This window comes from Pteronotus mesoamericanus, unplaced genomic scaffold (genome assembly GCF_021234165.1).
Source record: "Pteronotus mesoamericanus isolate MK-2021 breed Mesoamerican mustached bat unplaced genomic scaffold, CSHL_Meso_final contig_52, whole genome shotgun sequence".
NCBI classification, from domain to species: Eukaryota; Metazoa; Chordata; class Mammalia; order Chiroptera; family Mormoopidae; genus Pteronotus; species Pteronotus mesoamericanus.
The window spans coordinates 2,598,064-2,621,451 of NW_026555189.1; the positions used below are offsets into that span (position 1 = coordinate 2,598,064).

At 51.8% G+C, this 23,388-nt stretch overlaps 1 protein-coding gene across 1 annotated transcript in view; it reads right to left on the minus strand.

Moving 5' to 3' along the window:
• The window catches only part of CMIP (c-Maf inducing protein), a 226,350-nt gene extending 203,167 nt beyond the window's left edge, over positions 1 to 23,183 (minus strand). Inside the window, exon 1 of the mRNA XM_054579136.1 lies at positions 22,543 to 23,183. Coding sequence (XP_054435111.1) covers positions 22,543 to 22,842 — 300 coding nt within the window. The 5' untranslated portion in view covers positions 22,843 to 23,183. The remainder of the gene's footprint in view (positions 1 to 22,542) is intronic.
• Positions 23,184 to 23,388: the final 205 nt, after the last annotated feature.

The window sequence follows — 23,388 nt, forward strand, 5'->3', positions numbered from 1 at the left end:
TCAGCTTCCAAGTTCAAGTCCAAAGTCCTGGGCCCAGTACACAAGAGAGCTCACCGGGGCCCACCCCACTCAACACATTCCTGGTGCAAGTAGCATTTCCCTCCCCAGGTCTGCCACGCCTCCGGGTTCTGCCACTGCCACTCTCCGCCTCAAATACTGTTCCCTGTGTTCTCTACCTCGCCCGAGTCCACCCCTTCTGATCAGCAGCTTTCTCCTGGGGAATCCTGGTGCCTCACACAAGCTCCCATCACCCTTGTTTATGTCAGAGTCACACGGGGCACTAGATCTGACCATCCACAGCTCTCCCTCCTCCAGCTATCTCTGTATTCCAAACCTTTGGCACAACTACTGGTTGGCACCCAGTAGGTGCTCTGTAAGTGCATGCTTCAGACACAACGCCTGAACACCAAGTGAGAAGCCCTGGACACAGAAGGAGGAGGCAGCACACAGGCACTGGGTACGTTTCCTCGCTATGTTCCTACCCTGCCTTGTGCAGAAGGCTCCATACTGGGAGGAAACTGAGGCCAGGCCTAGGACTGGAGGCCAGGCCGGTGCCCGTGTATTCTTTACTTCCAGGGCACGGCACATCACCAGAGTGTGCGAGTGGGTGGGCGGGTGAGGGTGTGAACCCACTGTAGCTCATTCCAGACACTGGAGCTAAACTGACCTGGGGCGGGGCGGGGGCCGGGGGAGAATTATGGCCTCGCCCCACCCCCAGCCGCTGCCCAGACTCTCCTTGTCACCTCAGACTCCAGGGAGCCATGGAGTGCCCTCGATTATGCACATCACAGTCTTGGTCACCAGGTCCCAGGCCCACAGAAGCAAAAAGGAAGGCCCCGGAAAGGTAAAACACTGAATACCCAGACCTGAACCTGGGTAGAAACGGCATTTTGAGGGAACAGCGTTCAAATCCTCCTGCCTTCTCATGGGGCAGGAGGCGGACACCTGTGTCAAGGGGCAGCGCTGTTGGGGCCGCTGTGTGGTAAGCCCCAGCACTGCATGTGCTCCCCCGTCCCCCTCCCCCAACGGGGCCGGGGTTGCCGTGTGCTTCTTCCACAGGTGGAACCCAAGGCCTGGCACACACACACACACTGAGACCCACCCAGGCCCCATGATGAGTGGCCAGGACAGGAAGCAAACATGGGTCCAAATCCAACACCCACACTGGGGCTGGGCCGCACGGGCCAGGCAGCACCACGCAGTCTTACCAAGCCCGCTGCCTGACAGACTGGAAACTCGTTCAATTAAAGAAACTCTCTGTGCCCGAGGAGGTCCCCGTCCCTGCCCTTCAAGGACAAGTATGCCTCAGAGGGCAGTTCGGGGACTTCTGCCTCTGTTTATTTTCCTGTATGATCCAGTCATCTCAGCTCACCAGAGACTGGCCCCAAAGAGGCACAGGAAAAAGGGAAGAGCCGCCCTGCCGCGGAGCTCCTGAACTGGCTGCAGACACTCGCCTTGGCTTTCCCGAGCTGGGTGAGGGAACAAGGGCCTCTTTCAGAGCTGGCCCCTTTTGTTCCTGTTCCCAGGAGGAGACAATCTGACGCAGGGAGGGCGTTCTGAACAAATTCAATTCGGCCAAAGAATCAGGAAAGTGATGCTGTGTCAAGTCTACCCGCTCGACACCGTACTAGCCCTTCTCCAGTGAATCAATCCATTGGATGGGGCCAGTTTTGTCACTTTAAAACCATGCAGCCAGCAGCCTCATTATTCAACGATGGCAGCGGGTTCATAAAGACAATAGCAGCAAGCACTGAGACCTTGCGATGTGCCAGGCACAGTGCTTCATAGGCAACGTCACCGTTAAACCTAATCATAACCCCAGGAAGCAGATGCACCACTATCTTTTGCATACAGACAAGAAAACTAAGGCTCACAAAGCCTTAGTTTTAACTTGCCAATGATCTTAACATCATTGCCAAGATCACTACTAGTAAGCAGCGGAGTTGGGATACAAACCCTGTAACTGTACATACATCCCTGCCTGCCAGTCAACAAAAAAACAGCCAACTGGACTGCTTTTTTATAAAACAGAAAGAGAGAAATGAATAAAAGGAGACAAGAAAAAGAAATTTAAGTATTTTTCTTCATCACACTTATTTACTATATGAAATTACCACTGTCTTTTGTGCAAGGGTATCTCCCCTTCTGGAATGTAAAAGGTCCTTTAGGGGGGACCCTGTTTTGGTCACCCCACAGGCCAGCCCCAGCCAAGCACCCAACACACAGGACACACTCAGCAAGCATCTATGCAGTGAAGGAACATGCATAGCCCCACTGCTGGGAGTAAACTGTACTGTGTGAAAGCTGCTCAGGGACAGATGTGAACAAGGACTAGCGAGAGGGACAATTCACTGAGCTAGGGCTACTCTTCCCAATGTGCCTGCTACAGGCGTGAGCAAAAGGGTCTAGCCCAAGAGGACCTCATTGCTACTCATCAACCTCACTTGTTAATTTCACTCCTTCATTCATTCAGCCATTTCTTTATTCACTCATTGAACAAGTAGTTATTGAGTGCCAACCACCACCAGGCACTGTGCTGAGCAGTACTCCCAGGACTCAGTCCATGTAGGGGGCAGATAACAGGAGAGAGAACCGACAAAGCAGCACATAGCAGTCACAGACAGGAGGATGCGTCCTGCACCCACAAGGGATGCTTCCTGGCGATGGTGAACATTCAGCTGGGTCACAAAGACCAAGCGGCACCTCCTCCCTCTGTTCCAGTGCCTTACAGAAAGGTTTTTATATTTCTAAATGAAGATCCATCCTATACTACCAAAGACTGTGCATATACAACAGAACGCTATGTAAATGGGGAAAACAGCACACACAAAAGAACGTCCTAGAAAAATAATTAGTGCTAGCACTTGGGGAAACTTTATTTTCTTCTTTTATTTGTATTTTCTAATTATTCTATGATGTACCTGAGTTCACAACGTAATGGGGGAGAGGGAGATGAACGTCTTTAAAAAATAAATGTCTACTCCTAGGTATATGTCCAAAAGAACTGAAAGCAGGAACCCTGACAGAAATTCGCCCCCAGATTCATGGCAGCAGTAATCACAGAGCCAAAAGTTTCATGGAAACAACCCAACTGTCTATGAATGGATGAATGGCTAAACAAAATGTGGTCTAGCCATACAATGGAACACTCTTCAGCCATAAAGAAGGAATGAAGTTTTGATTAATGCTACAACATGGGTGGATCTTGAAAACATTATGCTAAGTGACATAAGCCAGTATGATTCCACTTACATGAGGTACCTAGAATAGAGGTAGCCAGGGGCTGAGGGAGTGGGGAAGAGGGGGTTAGTGTTTAATGGGCACAGAGTTATGTTGGGGATGTTGACAAGTGTTGGGTGTAGGCAGTGAGGATAGCAATGTAATATTGTGAATGTATTTAATGCCAGTGAATCATACACCTACATATGGTTAAAATGATCAATGTTATGTATATTTTACCACAATAAAAAAAAAACCACTCAAGATCTCAAATGCCTAAATAAATAAATAAGACTGTGGTACCAAGTAGCAGATAAAGTGGGAAAACCAGAAGCTCTCCTGGGGGAGGGATGATAACCAGGGCAGCCTTCCTCCCTGGGCCTCAGTTTGCCCAACTACAAAATAAAGACACCAACCTAGATATTCTCAAAAGGCCCCACCACATGGGACATGGATTCAGTGACGGGATCTGGTCTTCAATGCCCCGACACAAAGCTGATCCTAGGAGGGCGCTGGCAGGTGTACACCTCCAGCGTATCACACCAACCCCTGAGATGTTCCTCCTCCAGGTCAACAGGCTATAAGCACCTGCCAGGAATAGCCCGGGCCCAGCCTGGCTCCTCCTCTCATTGTCTAAGTGACCATGCCCCGGCTACCCTCCCCTTGGAGCCTCGGTTTTCTCACCTGTGAAACAGACTGATAAGAAAGGTGCCTTCTCTGTACTCCCCCTTCCTTTACATACTGGTCAGGGCTGTCCTGGAAGGTCACAGGGATAAAGCAGACAGAGCCTTAACTTCATCCCATAGCTGACAGCCGGGAGAAGGCCACCCTAAGCAGTGACCAGGAGGGCTGAGGCAATCCTGAGCCCGCCTGAGCTCAGCAGGGAGGCTGCTGAGCTGCAGAAGCAGAACTTTCCAGGCTTTTCCTTGTCATCCAAACAACACCTACCCTTTTTTCCTTAAGTGGAATCTTGTAAGGGTGGGGACATAAAGAACACTTAAGAAGTCCCTCGAGATCACAGGGGAAGCGTGGCGCTCAGGATAAAGGACATGGGCTCTGGCCAGAATGATCTGGGTATTATTGCAGCTCCCATGACCTACAGCTGCATGGCCCTGGAGGCCAGAGGCTGTCCCCAAACCAGTAACATGGGTACACTACCCAGCCCAGGGGATTGCTGCAAGGATGAGATGAGATACGTAAGTGCCTAGCATGTAGTAGGTACTCAAGAAATGGTGGATTCCATTATTTCACCCAGCCAGCCTTTGGCAACCCATCTTCAAGAAAGGGAGAAGCCTCCATGAGGACAGCACACTTTAAAAACAAAGTTAAGAGTCATACACACACACACACACACGTGCGCGCGCACACACACGCAACACCACACAACCACATCACGCCAAACTGACAAAAGTGGTGGGAGTAATGAAGCAAACAAAAGGGCAAGTTCACCTCCTTTTTTTGGCTTAAGAACACACAAATGCAAAATTCGGCGACGAAGAACTCATACCAGCAAAATTTCATGTTTAAATTTGAAATGGTCCCACAGAACCCTCTCTCTCTAGTCATTTAAATCATGTTTCATTCCAGGGAGTGGCTAAAGATGATGGCTGGCTGATGTTGGAAGAGTCAAAGGCAAGAAGGGAACTCATCCTTTATAGGCTACCAACCAAGGAGAAGACCCTTGATTTCTCTTAACTCTGCTGGTCAGCCTCCTTATAGTCTTCTGTATCCAGGGGGAAGAAGCGCGTTAGAACTGCACGTGTCCTGCACCTCACACAGGACCTTGGCTCACTTCAACTGAGTCTGCCAGGCAGCCTCCATAATACAGACTCAGTAAAAACACCAGCCTCTTATGGTGCAAAGGATCCATACTTCTGAGTCAAATTCAAGGCAATCAAATTCAAAATCCACCATGTCCTTTTGGAATATTCTTCGGGCCTTTTTTTCCACACTGACTATTCTTTAACCCTGGACCACCAGGGGTTTGAGGTCGCTCTGTCTCCCAGCTTTACAGGTCAGGGAGGTGAAGGGGCCAAACACCTCCCTGTGTGCTTGGCAGGGCTGAGCGCCGAGCCACCATCTGGGATGCCGGCGGAACCTCCCTGTGCTCCACCACAGCACATCTGCAGGGGTGTACTCTGTGCTATCAAAGAGGGAAGAGCTGCTCTAAATCTTAAACATTTTAGGGGCCAAGAAGTGCCAACCTTGAAACCCCAGACTAGGATAAAAGAAAAAAATATTGCACCATAACCAAGAAGACTAAACATAGCTCAACAAGCATTAGAAAATGCTATGTGGACAAATCGACTTGCCCAGCCAAAGGAGAACTCTGAATAAAAACCTTGATACTTCATACCTAATGAAACATTTAAACATTTTTTAAAATCATTTATGTGTTTATTTCTAAGCAAAGTTCCATTTCCTGCTAGTGAAGTATCACAGGCCCCCAGACTGGTTTATAACCTGCAAGGGGAGGTAGAATCCATTAAGAACGCCTATATTACAAGTCTGCCATCTTACTGTTTTGCGAGCAGAAGGGAACACAGCTTTCATCAAATTTTCTAAAGGAGCATGTCACTCCAAAACAGCCTAAGATCCAATGTCCTGGCACATCTATTTGGTAGAGAAGGTTCTGTCGCTTTGATTGTTTGTGACTGACAGACTCACTGACCAACTGCCCTGATATGAGAGTGGAAAAAGACCAGGAATAAAAGAAAAAATCAATCACTTCCCAAAGCAAGTCATGGGAAGCATAAATAGGCCAAAATGTAAGTGGATGAAACAGGAGTCCTTAAAAAAAGAAAAAAAAATTCAAAAGCCTCCCCCCGCCCCAAAATGATGATAATAGTACAATTTCATAGGCCTATAAGAAGGGAAGAGGAAGAAAACCAGCATTGCTTGACTCAGGCCCTGTCCCCAGGAGGGCAATGAGCTCCCTGAGGGTGGAGCCTCGTCTGCACAGACAGCTTCCCCATCACGTGCCAGACCTAGAGTAGTGCCCCCACACCAGACCTGGATCAGTATCTACTGGATGCCAAATAAACATTCTACATCACTGATTCCTCACAACCCTGGCATGTGCAGATTATAATTTTCAGTTTCACAGACCAAGCTCCAAGAAGTCAATGACTTGCCTGAAGCTACAACCAGTAAAAGGCAAAACTGGGATTTAAACCCAGATCCATGACCTGCTATGCTAAATGCAGGTCCTTCCCTACACCACACTTTATTTAGATGTCAGACTTTTAACCCAAAGTCATCTTTCAATAGAGAACTCCCTGATGTGGGGTAGGCTCCACAACCCCATTGGCTTTCTTGAGAGTCACTTAACTTCTTCTAGACTCCAGTTCTTCCTAACCTACACTGTGGGAGAAGTATTACATGCCAACAGCGATTGATTAGTAGTGCCTGTCTCCAGGTTCACAGGGAAGGATTGATTATGCCAGAATTGATTAGCAATGTCTACACTGGGCAAGGCTATAAGGAATGGTAGCACCCATGTCATATATTTCCTATCCCAGAACTAGATGACCTGCAGGTTCTCTTCCAACTCTACCTGACTCGGATTCTAATGATAAAAATTGTAAAGGGGGAGGAGTGTAAAAAGGAAAGAACGGACTAATGTTTGTCCAATACTGGCCACAGCTGCGTTCAGCAAAGCCAAAACTGGCTGCTCCACGTACACAATCCTGCCTTGCCACATGGGAGGAGGTGGGAAATTTCAGATCTGCCGCCTGCACACTCAATAAGACGCCCCATCCAAGCCAGAAGCAGCAAAAGTGTGAGTTTTGTCTGGCTTGGCCTGGGTTGTAAAACGCCTCGTCAGTAAGCATAGTAAGCTCACAGGGAGCTACATCAGGGTTCATACCCTGGCCTGACCTCTTGCACATCCTGAGCCTTGGGCAAATCATTCCACCTCGATAAGCCTCTGTTTCCTCATCTTGGAAAATCGTCATAGGATTGTCATAATAATTAAACTTAATAGTACATCACAGTTCTTAACATAGTAAGTGGGCAAATAAAGGGCCACTGCTAGCATCATCATCATCATCACTACCATCATTGTCATCACGTTAGTCTTTCACGGGGACATATTTTCAGAAAAGAGTTCAAGTACAAGAGGTTAATTTCTGTTTCCCATGTTTAGCATTATGGCCTGTTTGATTACTATAAATTCTGAAAGAGGCTCTGAAAGCAGTTCCATCCCCCTGAAGATCCTGGTATATCAGCCAGGGCCCCGGGAAGAAACAGATGGCAGACACAAGATGGTCTCATTTGAAGAAATTGTAACAAAAGGACAACAGAGCAAGGTGTGGGCAGAGCACAGCGAAAGCACATGGGATGGTTTCTCTACCTAGGGTGACCAACTGTCCCAGTTTGCCTGGAACTGAGGGGCTTCCTGGAACACAGAACTTGACTGCAAACACCTGGGACAGTCCCAGGCAAGCCAGGACAGTTGGTTACCCCATTTCTACCCCACGTTTTCCCACCTCTAGGCCTAAAGGGACACGGGGAAGGAGCAGAAGCCCTGACAGGGGTGACAGGACCACCAGGATGGCCAGGGTCACTGCCTGCCCACAGCAGCCCTGAGGAAAGGCCTCCATTTCCCTCCACGGTCCCCACTGGCCACAGGGCACCGAGAAGAGCAGACAAGAATGGGACGGTCATCCTTCCTGGACAGCCAGGAGGCTAGGCCTCACTCTCAGAAAGCTCCACAGGGGGCCTGTCCACAGGAAGGAGAGAGACCTCCGCCTGCACTGGGATGGAACAACCGGACTCAAGCTCCATGAAGCCAGCTGTCAATGGGCTTAGCTCTCGGCATTCAGGGCTCCGAGGGAGGAGCCTCCTCCCCTGGCAACAGCATCACCGCCAGCAGTGTGCGTGAGGCCAATACAGCACAGTGAGCTGCCCCCCAAAAAGGGGGCCTTCCTGGGCTCTGCCTAAACTGGGGGCTCTGCCACCAAAGGCAGGAAGCCCGCTCGAGAGCAAAGGGCTATGATATATACACACGTGTGCCTCCTGGAAGGTTCCTGAGTGGTGTCCTCAATGGCCTGCTCAGGCTGGCCACCACCATTCAGGCCCTGTGCGTGTGTCAGGGGCAATATCGTTGAGAAAATAAAAGCAACTTTCAATTCTGTTTTTAAATCATATTTTCCAAGATCAAATCTTATTTCCCAAGCACTGCTGCTGAAAGCTGAGTGAAAACTACCAATGATCTCAAGCCTCCCAACCGCAGGTTTCTGTCTTGCTCAAGTTGGGGTTGTAGCAGCTGGGGTTGGGGCCAGGGTTGGGGGTCCATTCCAAGTCTCGGTGCCCAAGGTGCCTAAGGTCACTCCCTGGAAGGCCTCCCAACAGGACAGCTCTGAAGGCACCAGACAGAGGCAGGGTTTCCAAGAAAGCTTTAGAGGCCTTCCTGTCCCTTCAAAGACTGCAATGCCTGGGGCATGAGATGCCCCATATAAGCAACTATACAGTCGTCCCTCAGGATCTGCAGGGGATTGGTTCCAGAACCCTCAAAAGATACCAAAATCCAAGGATACTCAAGTCCCTTATATAAAATGGTATAGTATTTGCATATTACGGACACACATCATCTGATATACTTTAAGTCATCTCTAGGTTATTTGTAATGACTAATACAATGTAAATGCAACATGGTGGTTATATTATACTGTTTAGGAAATAATGATGGGGAAGAAAGTCTACATGTTCAATACAGACTGAACCACTGCAACCATGGTAGGCCTAACTACACAGTAACGTCAACAACAGTGCAATTTTTTTTAAAGATTTTATTTATTTATTTTTACAGAGAGGGGAAAGGAAGGAGAAAGAGAGGGAAACATCAATGTGTGGTTGCCTCCTGCATACCCCCCGCAATGGGGGCCTGGCCTACAACCCAGTCTTGTGCCCAGACTGGGAATCAAACAGGCGACCCTTTAGTTTGCAGGCCGGCACTCAATCCACTGAGCCACACCAGCCAGGGCAACAAGGTAATTTTTTTTTTTAATATTTTTTTATCCGTGGTTGGTTGAACCCACAGATGCAGAACCCACGGATATAGAGGGCAGACTGTATTCGGCCACAGTCTTTTACTGACATCAGGTATGCCTGGATGAAAAGGACCCTGCCTTCAAGAAGTTCAGTTGAGTCCTGGCTGGGTAGCTCAGTTGATTAGAGTGTCATCCTGATAAGGCAAGGTTTGTGGGTTTGATTCCTGATAAGGGCACATACAAGAAGCAACCAATGAATGCATAAATTATAAGTGGAACAACAAATTGATGTTTCTCTCCCCCTCCCCTTCCTCCCTCTCTCTAAAATCAATAAATTTTTTTTAAAAAGTTTTTTAAAAAAGAAGTTCAGTTAAGCAAGAAGCACAAATGTGGGTGGGCAGAGGCAGCGGCCATGGTGAAATCAGTGGTGAGGACTAAGGGGGCATTGGTGAGCACTGACCATATGCCTGGCACTCGACTTTCTAGATCTTATCTCCTCTACACTTAGGGCAACCTTGGAAGGTGGCTACTACTATCCTCCCCTTGCAGATGAAGACACAGAGAGCTGGATCACACCGCTGGTTACCTGGCCTAATATGAAGTGTCAGAATCCAAAATCACTGGCCAGACTCCGTTAGAAAAGGACTGACCTGGGGAGACAGGGTCTTTAGCATCTCTACCTCCACCCAGGGGTTTCAAAGTGTTTGCTGCTCCCCCATCTGCAGCGCAGACCCTTTCAAGAAAGACTGCCCCGAACGCTGATCCCGGTGTGTCCTACACAAGAGCACCCAGCCAGGGCTCAGCTCTCCGGGCTCCGAGGGCACTCTGCTTACCCCTGGGGCATTACAAGAGCCCCCAGACCTCTGCTCTTTGCCACAGTCTCTGGCATAAGACCCACACCCCTTCACTGCACCTGCTGGCAGGACCCACACATACTTCAGAAGCTTTTTTATATCTTTTTTTTGTGGTGTGGTTCCACTAGCTCAAAAGGGAGGAGGACTCAATGCACTGCCCTGCATGGGGCTTGAATCAAGCCGATGGCCTCTTTAGAAGAGCCAGGCAGGCAAGTCACCCGCCCCAGCCCACCCCCTCTCTTCACGGCACCCTTCCCCCAAACCCCCCAAAATGCTTTAATTCCAGACAGGATGCAAGGAGCAGGTTTCAGAGTCATTTTCCTCACATCATAACTTTCTAATGCTGGCTTTCTTCCCCTTTTTTATTGGCATGATGCAACTCCCCTTCCAACCATCCAGGTCTAGGTCTCTGAAGTCCTGAGTCACCAGGTGAAGGCAGCAACAGCAGGGGATCCACCTGAGCGATCAAAAGTGTGGGGAGCTTGCTAATGCCCTGGCCAGTGGGACTTCCTTCCAGGGTCCCTGCTGGCTCTCAGCCCCACCAGACGCAGAGATCAGGACTCCTGCAGCCCCCACACACTTCCTGGTTCCTCCCTCTGTGCCAGTTTCCAAAGAAGCAAGGTGACAGCAGGGCAGGAGCATGAGCCCCAAGCTCTGCCACAGGCCAGCCCACAGCCAGGCCACTCTGTCCAGTAGAACCTCTCCGGGTAGGTGGACTATTAAATGAGTTACCACAGGGGTTCTAAGCTGGCGACGTTGCCCCCCAGGGGATGCGTATAGTGATGTCTGTGGGCATTTTTGGCTGTTACAACTGACGGGTACAGTGTGTGGGCATCTGGTGGGTTGAGGCCAGGGATGCTGCTCATCCTATGATGCCCAGGATGGTCCCCAATATCAACTGGGCCAAAGTTAAAACTCAAGAGATAATGCATAAAAATGACTTAGCATTTCTGAATAAGGCCTCATCCCATGTGTGCCAAATGTACTCATCTAAGCAAAAGGCATAGATGACTGTACCCTAAAATATTCACATGGGGGATTTCTGGGTATGCTCTGTTATTTTATAAAATCATCATTATCCCTATGATTATTTTGGTTTTAATGTATAAGTGTGGACGCAAAGAGCTAGTAGAGAAGACAACTGTCACCCAGCTGGGGAAGTACTACGCTGCAGGGAGCGAGGGGGTCAGGGGAGACTCCCGGGCCATTGGCCAGCATCGCATCAGAGGGAGGAGGTGCTGTGCCAAAGCTCCAGGTGTGGGGCTGAGTCAGGCGGCAGGCGGGGCAAGGTGCGCGCTCTGTGGCGGACTCTGGACTTCAAGCTCACCACGGTCAAGTCATCACAGCCGACTCTGACGGGCAGCTCCTCAGGGTTAGGCCATCTCAGGCAAGTAAACCGGGGCTCCAAGAGGCCAAGCTCACTACCCCAAGATCAACAAAGGCAGGCGAGGAACAAACCTCTGCCACAGCCCTTCCGGAGGTGGGTGTGCAGCGAGATGGCTGAACCCCGCAGTGTGAAACACACCGCTCTGTCCATACACTCCTCCTCATGCAAGGCCCGCCTTTCAGAGCAGAGCCAGCCCTGGCCACTTGGGGCGTTTCTGACCCTCTGCTCTTGAGCCCTGCTCACAGGCCACATCCAGGCATACTCTGGAGCAAGATGGCTTGGATTTAAATCCCAGCCCCAGCATTAATAGCTGGGTAAGATGTGGCCTCTTCACTCTGGGCCTCAGTTTACTTATCTGGAAAATGGGGCAATGGCAACAATGCCTCACAGAGGCATTATGAGGATGAAACGGTGCGAAGGACTTGGAAATCTACACAAAGGGCTCGGAAGAGTAAGCCCTATGTAAGCGTCCACTGTTGTTGCCACTGTCCTGCTGGGGATGAGTCCTTACTGCCCAAGCTCCTGCGTTCCAGCTCCAGCCAGGGGGCATCAGGGCGTTGTGGAGAGCTCTGGCTCTGGAGCCTGGTGGTCCGGGTTCCAGTTATGCAGCCTGAAACTCTCAGGGCCTCCATCTTCCCACCTGCAAGTTGGAATCCTGGGGCAGGTGTGAGGATGAAATGCACAAATATGCCCAAGGACTCAGCACGGTTGGAGGAAATTACACCACTGTCCTGCAGTGACCCCCAACCCATTTGACCCTGCAGGCCGACCCTGCCTGGATCCCCAAGCCCAGTAGCCACCGGACTGCTGAGACAGTTGAAGCTCTTTCGTTTTCCCTGCCCCAAGCAAGCCTCAGTCACAAGGTCACGAAACACAAGCCAATAGGAGCAACAAACAGACGTCACAAGTCATTTCCCCTTTTCAGTGGGACAGCCCTGCCCCCGCCACTCCACAGCTGCCAGTACAAGACCTCACTGCAGCACAAAGCGAAGCACCACTCCTGCCCTGGGCCATGGCCCAATGGTGCCACCTTCTCCAGGGACAGAGGGCCAGCTGGGCCTTCCCACCAGACCTCCAGCAAAGAAGGTTCCAGACGGCGAGCCTTTTGAGCCAAAACTCACAGCAAACACATCAGGCCCAGAATTCAGAAAGTACCAGAAGTCTCTGATGGCAACCCATCAGGAGCTCCAAACTGGCAGGCCAGGACCAGCAGCTTCACGGGCACAGCACTGGGCCAGGAGCTCTGCTATGTCCACCCTGTGTCCACCCTGAGGTTGGCTGCGGGCACCACGTGCCCAGCAACACGTGGGGTCTGCTGCACATGCTCTCTTTTGGCCTCAGCTGCCCTGGAGAAGGAGGTGATGTGACATGCTTGGCACACGGAGGGGCAGAGACATGCAGGGTTACAAGGAGGTGGCAGGCAGAGGTCTGAATGTGGCTCTTCCCTCTCCCCTTTTAACAGGAGGTGCCTCCCTACTAGACACCTGCAACAGCCTCATTTCTTCATTCATCCATCCATTCATTCAGTCAAAGAATGTCTGCTGAAAGGGAGCCTCAGTGTCTCCATCTGTAAAACGGAGAGTGCCAGCACATTGGCGGGTTGTTGTTGGGACCACTTGGCACAGCCCCTGGCAAAAAGAATGCTCGTGAGTGGCTGCTGCACTGGTCACTATTGTGACTAACGCCTGGCCCTGGTGACTTAGATCCCTAAACTTCCAAAGTTTCCATTCAGGGGTACCCCAGGCTCCCACCTGGCCGCTCCCCCGTCCCTCTGCCTCACGAGCAAGGCCCTCCAAATGCAACCATGCCTTAGGGAATCTGACACTAACTTCACCTGGACTCGCACCCGACTCTGGGACACAACCCTACCTCCACCTGTGCCTCCTACACTATCTTATGCTGCCCCGGTGCCCACCACTCAGGGGCAATGCCACGAGCCACCTGGAACGTGCCCCAGATGCTCTGGCCTCTCTCCCTCTGCTCACTGCTCTCCCTCTGCCCGTTCCCATCCCCACCTCTGCCCGTCTCAACCCTACCTCCGTCTGCCCAGATGTGTCTCCCTTATGAAGTCCTTCCTAAAACCACCTGCCCCCATGAGAGTGCTTCTTCCTTCCTCCAAATAGCAGGCAAGGCATATGTGCTTTGCTCTACAGTGTATCGTAGTTTACAGTGTACCCCTTTTTAACTGTAAGCCTTTGGGGAGAAAAGATTATGTCTGACTTTGCAAATGTAGTACCTGGAAGCACTCATTTTGTAAGCGCAGTACCTGGAGTACTCACTTTATAAATGCAGTACCTGGGCGCATTCATTTGCAAATACAGGGTACCTGAGAGCACCCCCTTTCCAAACACAGTACCTGGGGAACTCCATTTGCACACATGGTATCTGATACTCGATTCACAAACTAGTACAGCACTAGTACCTGGTGCTTACCCTTGACAAATACTTGGCATTCACTTTCCAACACCAGCTCCCTGAACTCACTTGACAAATTCACAAAGGAATGTCTGCCAAACAATGACAAACAGTGAACTAAGTCCACTGGTTTTCAACTAAGATGTTTCTGCAAGAGGCTGAAATCATTTATGTACGGTATGTCCAACACTTGTATATACATCCATGGACACACACACACACACACACACACACACACTCAAGCATGGGGCAGACCTCCCTTTGCTTCTGAGCTCTACCTACTCCCAATTCCCGCTGCAGCATCTGTAAAATGGGGATATGAATACCTACGCCATAGGATTGCATGGAAAAGTAAATGAGCACTATGCTGGCACACAACAGATGGACAATAAATATCACTGTAACGAGGGGTTCAATGCCCCACCCCTTGCAATAGGTTCGTTTATTCTATTTAGTCCCCACCAGAAAAGACCGCAAATTTCCTGACCTGCCACCAAGCTCAAACCCAGAAGCCAGAAGAGACCATGTCATTTGAATGTCCTTTCCAGGGAAACAGCTCTGCTGCTGATACCTTAGAGACCTCCCGACTACTGGGGTGTCCCCCCTGTCCTGGGTGAGAATTGTCATCAGGCCACGGTCTCCTTTGTCCTGGACACAGCTCACCCCTCCGCAGCCTCCTCTGCACTTGGGAGAGCTAAATGACCGAGCTGTGTGGTCAAGGGACCAGCCAGACCCACAAAAGGCTCGGCCTGGTGCTCGCTCCCTCTCCCCACCCCCATCTCAATGAGGCCTTGCAGGAGTCAGAAGCTCAGACTGGACTGTGACGTGAGCAAGAAGGAAACCACGTTGTGTGAAGCCATCCAGGTGTGGGGTCTGGCTGTTAGAGCAGATAGCTTGCCCTGGCTACACCCAGCCCTGTCCACACAGAGAACACCCCCACCCCGCTAAGCCCCACACGAGCGCATGCCGGCAATGAGACTGACGTGGGCTGAACAGTGAGTCAAAACCAGAGGTAGTGGGCTTTTCCAGACTGTGCACTCCCGTTTGCAGCTTTTCTGGGCCTCCAAGAGCTTGGGGCTGGCCCAGGAAACTACTATCCCTTCAAATGTTATCTCCAGTCTCCCGAGATCCCATCTGAGCCAGCCCAGCCCCAGGGAAATATTAGCTGCCCTGCCTCAGTCCTCACCCACCTGGGGATGGGAGAATTCAGCTCTTCTGCTTCCCTCCCAAGTGAGTTTACTCAGCCCAATCTGTTTATATGCTTTCGTGATCCTATTTCTGATAGCACTTGAAAGGAGGAGAGCCAATGACAAAGGCAGGCACTGGAAGGTGCTGGGAGGCAGGAGTCCGGGGTGTGAATCCCAGCCCTGCTGCCGAGTCTTTTGTAAGGGTCTTTGGACAACACACGTCCCCTTGCCTCTCCCCTGGAGGCAATTTGAAGATTAATGTGTCTGGATCCTGGGACCCTTGCAACGCAGTATGGACAAAAAGAGCTGGTTTTTTAAAGTTTTACTGGGCTTTGTAATTTAAGAATCTCTTAAAAGCATTGCTCCAACGCAAATCTTCACTATTCATTGGGGGGGAGCTGGGTTAAACAGGCATACACACACTCACACAGGAAGCACTGAAAGCTCCATGGGACAAGGAGCTGCCTGTACACCCAGTACCTGGCATATTCTAGATACTCCTGTATATTTTTTTAACAGATAATAGCAGCTGCTGGAAAGCAGGATGATGACAACTGTAGAGCCTTTGCTCAGTGCCAGCCACTTTACTGGGTGATTTCCCAGTACGGGCCAGCCTCAGGACCTTTGCACTAGCCATTCTCTCTACCCGGAATGCTCTCCCTCCAGATATCGCCTCCTTCCCTTCCCTGACTGCCACATGTAAAGCAACAAGGCTCCCAGTTCCCAAACCCCGAACATGCCACTTGCCTGACTGCTTTCTTTTCTCCTGGGCCCCTGTCACCCCCCACCAGACAAACTGCATATTTGCTTGCTTAGTGGCTTTTTGTCTGTCACCCACGTCAGCAACACAAGTTCCAGGAGGATAGGGACTGGTTGTCTTCAAAGTGTCCAGAACAGTGATATTCATCTGTTGAATGAACTGCCCTGCCTTACCTCACCTAACCCTGGGGTCAATGCTAAAAGGAAGTCCCATTTTCCGAATTTTGCAGATAAGGACAAAGGTTAGGAGACCTGCCCAAGGTCACCCACCAGCTAGGAAGTTGCAGGGGCGGGATCCCAGCTTACTTATCTGACCACTCTGCTGGGTACGGCTGTTCTCTGTATAAACCTTTCTGACCGGAACAGGCAAAAAGAAATGGCAACTAAACATGGGAACCAATTTCAGCACCAGAAATATTTTCCCTGCGGTTCCCTTTGTCTCAACAGACACCGACACCTCCTCCATGCACGCGCACACGCACGCACGCATACACACACGCCTCGTCACCCTTTGGAAGGCTCTGCTAATGGCCGCAAAGGTTCCTTTCCAATGTGCCTGTAACGGGACTCCCTCGGTGCCCTGTTGAATGCACTGGGCGCCTTGTCACCAGAGCCAAGAGCTGGGAAAAGACATTCTCACTTCCTCCCTTTCTCTAACCCAGGGCCACAAGGACAGGCTTCCCTCCTGGGGAAGCAGGAAGTGTCTGGAGACAAAAATGATGCTCTCAGGTGGAGCAGGAAACAGCTGTCCTGGGCCACATAGACCCTTGCCCTTGGGGCAGAGGTCAGTGCGATGGGCAGAGCCCCTTGCTCACCTGTATTCAGTGCCTAGTGGGCCCGGTGGCCAGACCCTCCATGGGGGCTCCCTGACTGGTGACACTCAGCCGGGCTGGAGCACGACTCCAGGCAGCAGTGACCCCGGACAATGCATTCTGAGGGAGGGTCAGCTCGCCCTCACAAAGCAACTCTGGGACGAAATATTTTAACACCCACCAAGGAAGCAAGCAAAAACGTTCAAATTACCAAAACAGAAACAAGTCAACTGAATAAAAATGGCAAGCATCTTGTTTAAAACAGCAAAAGATGGGGAGTAACCTAAATGTCCAGCTATAGGGAACAGTCTGCCACGTTACTTTAGTGCCCCTCTACAATGGAACACTACGCAGCAGCAAAAAAGAACAAGGCAGCTGCGTCTGCACTGATCCAGAATGATCTCTAAAATGCACTGTTCAGTGAGAAACAATGGCTCATAACTGTGTGTAAATGCCAGACGGTCAGCAAGGATACACAGGAATGAGTAACAGAGCTTACCTCGGAGAACTGGGGGCTGTGGGGACATGAATAAGGGAGATGCTTCATTTTCCCTTACGTACTATCTGAATTTATTTGATGTATGCATCATTGTTTCAATTTTCACAAAAAAAAAAAAAAGGTTATGTGTTTTGTTTTTTTAAGAAACTCGACTGTGCCCACTGAGGAATTTTTCTTAGACTACTTTCAACAATTTCTGGCCTCCCTGCATACCAGATCTGCTAAATACCCCTAACTTTCCCAAAGGCACTGCTCATCTCAGGAGGCTTTTCTCTGGAGAATGCCCATTCTTAAACAGCAATAACCCCTTCCACTTGCACACAGTTTCACAAAGCTCTCTCAGGGCAATTAGGAAAACATGAATTGGAATAACTGTCACACCCTTATTCTGTGCTGTCCACCCTAATCTGAATTCTTTCCAATCCTTACAGCAATCCTATCAATGAGGTAGGACTGCCCCACCCTCCAGGAGAAAAAGGCCCAGCAAGGGAAAGCACGTGCCAAAAGTCGCACAGCCAGGAAGTCATAACCTCAGCATCCAGACCCAGAGCCAAGATATGCCAAACCCGGAGTCTGTTCTGCCTCTCTCCCGACCCTGGTGGAGGCACCCTAAACCACTGCTGATTAAGGCTGCCCTGCTTAACCTCATGGAATCCCTTAATCAAAGGCATAACTCAGCCATCTCAAAGGTCCATTCTGCCAAAACACCACCTGCATGGGCCAAGCTTGGCTGGCCTGGAAAGAGGCGGCCCGGCTGCCTTGAGGCTGGCAGCGAGGCACCCAAGACAGCTTTGGTGACACGGCCACCAGGCTCTCCCTAGCCTTGCCGTACACAGTACCCCAAAAATGTCCTCCCTCTCTTGCTGCCGGGGGAGTCAGCGGGCCCTGTACAGAAGCCACCTGTGGGCCACGGAACCCAAGCCAGAGGCACGCGCCTGCCTCGCCGCCTCCATCGCCAGCTCGGCAGCAAAGCCCAGCCATGCACAGTGAATCCCCTTCTGCCTGGACTGGCACAATTTTGCCCGTAGCCAGAAAGGGCATCTCAGATTGCACCAGGCAAATGAATGGCAGCATCAAAACACACTCCCTCCTTAAAACATACTTACTTACCACAACCTGGGGAAGGCAGACCACATTTGCTGTTTACAGAGAATTTATATTTTTTTCTCCTCTGTCTCTGCCCCTCCCCTCCACAACCTCCAATCAGACAAGTTATCTGGGAAACAAATTTGATATATTAAAAAATCTTATGACAAATGACACTGAAAGAAAAAAAATTTGTTGTGTGTACTAAGTGCCACAATAAACACATAAATCAAAGGCAGGACGCAGTGCACGCTACAAAGTGGAAAAAATGAACACACATGCACACGCATGTGCGCATGCAGACGCATCTCCATGGGACACGTGACTACTCTGGAGGACACAAACTTTAATTCCCAGGTGGAAACCACACCTGTGGGGTGAACTCTCTGCTCAGCACTTGATACCTAGATGCTTAGTAAGCATCAGAGCTAGTTCAAAAGAGGGCTGTGCTCCCCCAGAGAACACCAACCTAAAGAAACCCAGTGAGAATTAAGATGACTTCTCTGTTCCTCTCTGTGACAAGAGGGCCAGAAACATTTGAGTCAGAGCAGCAGAGTGGTGAATATTTAAAAACAAGTCGTAGGTGAATTAAGGCTTGAGAATAAAGAACACTGCTTCTTCACCTGTGCTCTGACCCCTGTTGGGTCAATGAATAAAAGACTTTTCGAACCGGATCCACCATGAGATGCTGTGTGATGTATGCACAAAATTAGGTGAAATAATGCAAGCAGCTTATCTGCGCTTCTTCGGTGCTGAGGAAACAAAGCACACGGACAAAACCCTCTTCCAGTGGACAAACATGTCTAGCAGGTGATCAAATTCAACCCCAACACAGAACAGCAAAATGGATCCTGGTCTCACCGGACCTGGCTGCTTATGCAGAACTCCTGGCCCCCACCACGAAAGCCCAGGGAGGCCCAGGGACTGGGAAGTCTGGATGCAAAAGGGGAATGAAGTGCCAGACCCAGGCCGCAGCCTGGGCAGGCGGGCCCTTCCCCCACAAGGTGTGGTCATGTATACCCCAGGAAAGGGGCGGATGCCTCCCAGTCACCCCTCACACGTCAGCCAGGTCACTGTCGCCTTTGTGTTTCCTTCTTTGTTTATGAGCTTTCCGGATCCAAAGTCTCAGGCACAGAGTGCATCAGGCCCGGCGCTGTCACGGCCACGTCAGGCACACTGTTGGCTCTGAGAGGATTTAATCAGTAACTGGCCCAGGAGACGGGCGCAGGGCAAGCTCCAACCTGACCCCACACAAGGCAAAGTTTATAGCCAGGCCAGGGAGTGAGGCTGCCTGTCCCTGGGGCCCCTGGCTGAGCCCATCTCCCCAGCAGGGACACAAGAGAGGTCCACCTGAGGGGCACAGCCACCTGGAATTGCCACCAAGGTGAGCCTGGGAGCCCCACAGGCTCCCACCTCTGCCTGAGACAGCTATGATCCTAGAAGCCTGGTCTTTATCTCTGACAACAATTCAGTTAATTGGATCAGTGTAGACAGATGCCAAAGACAGTTTGGGCAAAGAGTGTATTTGGTTTGTTTATTCATTTGATTCCAGATCAATCACCCTGACTCTCTTCCTGAAACCTACGTAATTAACCAGATAATTACCAAATGGTTCTGAGTTGGGCCATAGAGATGGTTTACTATACTGATAATATATATTTCACGAAAAGATATGAAACATACTTGATATATCTGCAGCTTGTGGCTGAGCCAGGGAACTCTGCAAAGCCACAGGGCTGACAGGGCTTGTTATAGTGAACTGCGCTCAAATTCACCTTTGTTTCATTTGGGCTAATATTTCCCAATACACTGCTTGGGCCACACTATAAAATGCAGACAGATTACATAATGCCCAGACCTCAGAAAAACCCCTCAGGGTGCTTTGTTTCCTAGGGCCTAGAACCAACCAGGAGTCTCCTGATGAGACAAGGTCCCCCTTGATGAGACAAGGTCCCCCGTAGCAATCCCAACCCCACCTCTGCCCTGGAGGCAACCGCTTCGATCAGGGCTGCTCTGGGCAGCCCCCCCCCCCCACACACACACTCATAGGCCCTGGCACAGAGAGCCATGCACCCCACTGGAGCCCATGATGGGGAGATTTAAGGACGCCCCCTGCCCTGCCCGAGGGCCTGGGTGACAGCAGGCAGAGGAAGAGGAATTATGCCAGCTCCTTGGACACTTGCTCAGAGTTCCTCATTCCACATCTCCCAAAGCCAGAGCAAGGCTCTGCTGAGACAAATCTGGTTCCATGGATAGCCCTCAGTCCCCAGTCGTGAAAATCGCAGACCCAAGCTACATAAGTGTCACCCACCTCATCTGGTGAAGGTGGGGCCAGGGCCTCTGGCTGCTTAAGAAACCAGCGCCTGGCTTCCGCCTTTCCTCCTTTCCCCTCTCTCACATATACATCTTGAGCAATCAGAGGTAAGTCTGGGGCCTTGAGCCTCCAAAGCTGGCTTCCCTTAGACCATGGCCAGCAGCGGCAGAAGACACACTCCTGGCTTCTCCCAAGGGAGCACAGGAGAGCTCAGCCAGTCCTTCCCACAGAGGATCACCGTTTTCCCATCCACCTGCCTCTCAACCATTTTCTTCCCCCCAACTCCCCATCATTTTGAGGGGTGGCAGAAAAAATAAAACCCCCCTGAACCAGGAGATAATTTTGAAGCCAGAATTAGAAGCTCCAGATCCTAGGCAGGAAACTACTAAGGACACTAGTTCCTCCCTGGATCTGAAATCCTGTGTGAGGATAAATTTTCTGAGGCTCTCCCTCCATCAAATGAAAGCCAAACGCTGAGGCCTGTGGCTTGCAACGAGTTTAAGAACATGCATGAGCCTGAAACTGGGCCTGGGCTGCTTCTCAACAACTGGTGATCCTTCCTGAGAAAGCAGCCTTTGCAGACATTGCACCAACGTGCCCACAGGAAAGAAAAAATAGGTGTTCTCAGCACGTCGGACCCAAAATTCAGAATAAAAGTCCTCGAGTGCTTCAGTGCTCTCAGGAGGGGGAAGCTGTTTCGAGGAGTATGGTTTCTTCTAACTTTTCCCTCTCCCCATTCCTTGGAGCATGTGTCACGCACGGCCTGTGACACACTGCCAAGGGAACATGGATGCCGGGGAAATGTCTACACACGCTACACGTTTGTGACATGCCATGTAAACGACACCCTGTTTCCTGGCTGGGTTTTCTTGGCACAGGTGTGGGCAGGCAGTGTATTCTGCACCACCCCCCCCTCACTGTGCTTAGTAAACAGACTCACAGTGGCCCCAGGGGGGAGTGTGCATTCTGGGGAAGACCTGTCGCCTTTCCACAGAAGAAGGAACCCCCTAAGCAAGGCTCAGGCCCCAAGCAGATACGGTGTTTTAAACTGTCCTTGTTTCAAAACACAAAGCATCCTGTTCAGGTTCCTGCTCCCCACCCCCGCCCTGCGACCCACCACAGCTGTCTCTCTCCACCTTGCAGATTTGATTTCAGAAACAGATCAATGACTTCTCCTCTCCCTCTCACCCAACTGACCCAGTCCCAGCCATATATTTAAAAACAATAACAGTAACAAAATAAAACCGCCAGCAACGAAGCAGACGTCTACACACACTTCACAGACAATACAAGACCAGAGCCCCACAGGCCAGCTTCCACACTAGAACTTGACCCTCAGCCCTGGGTGGGGAGGAGATAGTCCAGGACCCCTGCCCCCTCCCCCTCCACTCTCAACCTCTCAACGTGCGAAAGAGATTTTTCAGACAGGAAAGCGAGCACCCAGTTTTGCCTGCCACCCCGGGCAGAAAAAAAGAATAAAAGACGGGCACAGCAAAGAAAGGAATTGGTTTCTGGAAATTCTTTGGGTTTGGGGGTTTTGAGGTTGTTGGGTGTTTGGGGTTTGGGGTTTTTTGTTTGGTTGTTTTATTTTTTGGTTGTTTTGCTTTCCCGTCCACCGCAGGCTTTCAGAAAGGGAACCCTCACCACCATCAGGGCCCAGTCTCGGGTCTATCCCACGGTCCTATCCGTAAGAAACCCAAGCGCTGTGCCCAAGAGGTCACTAAATGCTCAGCCTGGGGGCGGCGGCGGGGCGGGGAGGGGAGCAGAGGGGGTCAGATCTTCTACAGAATTTTGAGGATCTCCCCGAGCCGCCGGCTGGGCAGAGCTGCGGTTTCCACAACCCAGTCCGAGCCCAGGCCAGGAGAGAGGCGCCGGGTTCTCCCCGCCCGCGGCGCCCCGCGGCGCCCCCCGGCGCGCGCAGCAGGCCCGGGGCTCCAGGTGCAGCGGTGGGAGGGGGCGCCTCCCCGGCCCCGAGGGGAGGCGCGGGGGTGCAGTATCGCGCCGCGCGGAGACTCACCGTGGCGGACGCCAGGCTGTTGTCGGCCAGCGTTAGGTGGTGCGGCTCCCAGCGCCTCAGGAATTTCGAGGTGAGGATCTTGCTGAGAAAGGTCCGCGGGTGCCGGATGACACAGACCTGGATGTCGCCCTCCTGCAGCAGTTTGTACCTCATCCCGTTGCACAGCAGAAGGGCCCGGCGGCAGGGCACGGCGCCCATCTTCGTGCCCTCGGGGGCCGGCACGTCACCCCCCAGCAGCGGTTTGGTCTCCTCGATCTGCCGGGGGTCGCCGCCGCCGCCCGCGCTGCTGGTCAGATCCATGGCCGGCCGGGCCGGGGAGGGGGCCGGGGGCGGGGAGAGGGGCTGTCCCGGCTGCGGGGCGGCGGGGCCCCCGTTCGGCAGCCCGCACCCCCCCACCGCTCAGGAAGGTGGGGGGGTGTGGGGCTGGGGGCGCCCACAGGGGAGGGGCCCGCGGCGGGCGAGCGGCTGGCGCGGCCGGCTCTCGGTCCTTCCCGTGGGGCTCGGCTTCCTCCTAGCTCGTCGGGTGCATGCTCGCGGCGGCCGGACCAGCTCGGCGGGCAGACGGGCGGGTGGGGACGCGGGCAGCGCCGGGGGGCGGCGGCGAGCGGGGGCCGCGCGGCGGGCGTGTCTCGGCCCCGCCACCCGCTCGTGTGTACAGTACGTGTGTCTGGGCGGCCGTCCGCGGGCAAGTGTGCGGCGGGGGCCGCGGGGGCCGGCTCAGTTGAGAGATTGCAGAAGCCGCTCCGCGCCCGCGCGATTGGTCCCCACGGGGTCATGTGCCCGCCCCTCTGACGTCAATGGCGGCAACGGCGGCCGCCGCCGCGGCTTCGGCCTCTCGCAGGCGGA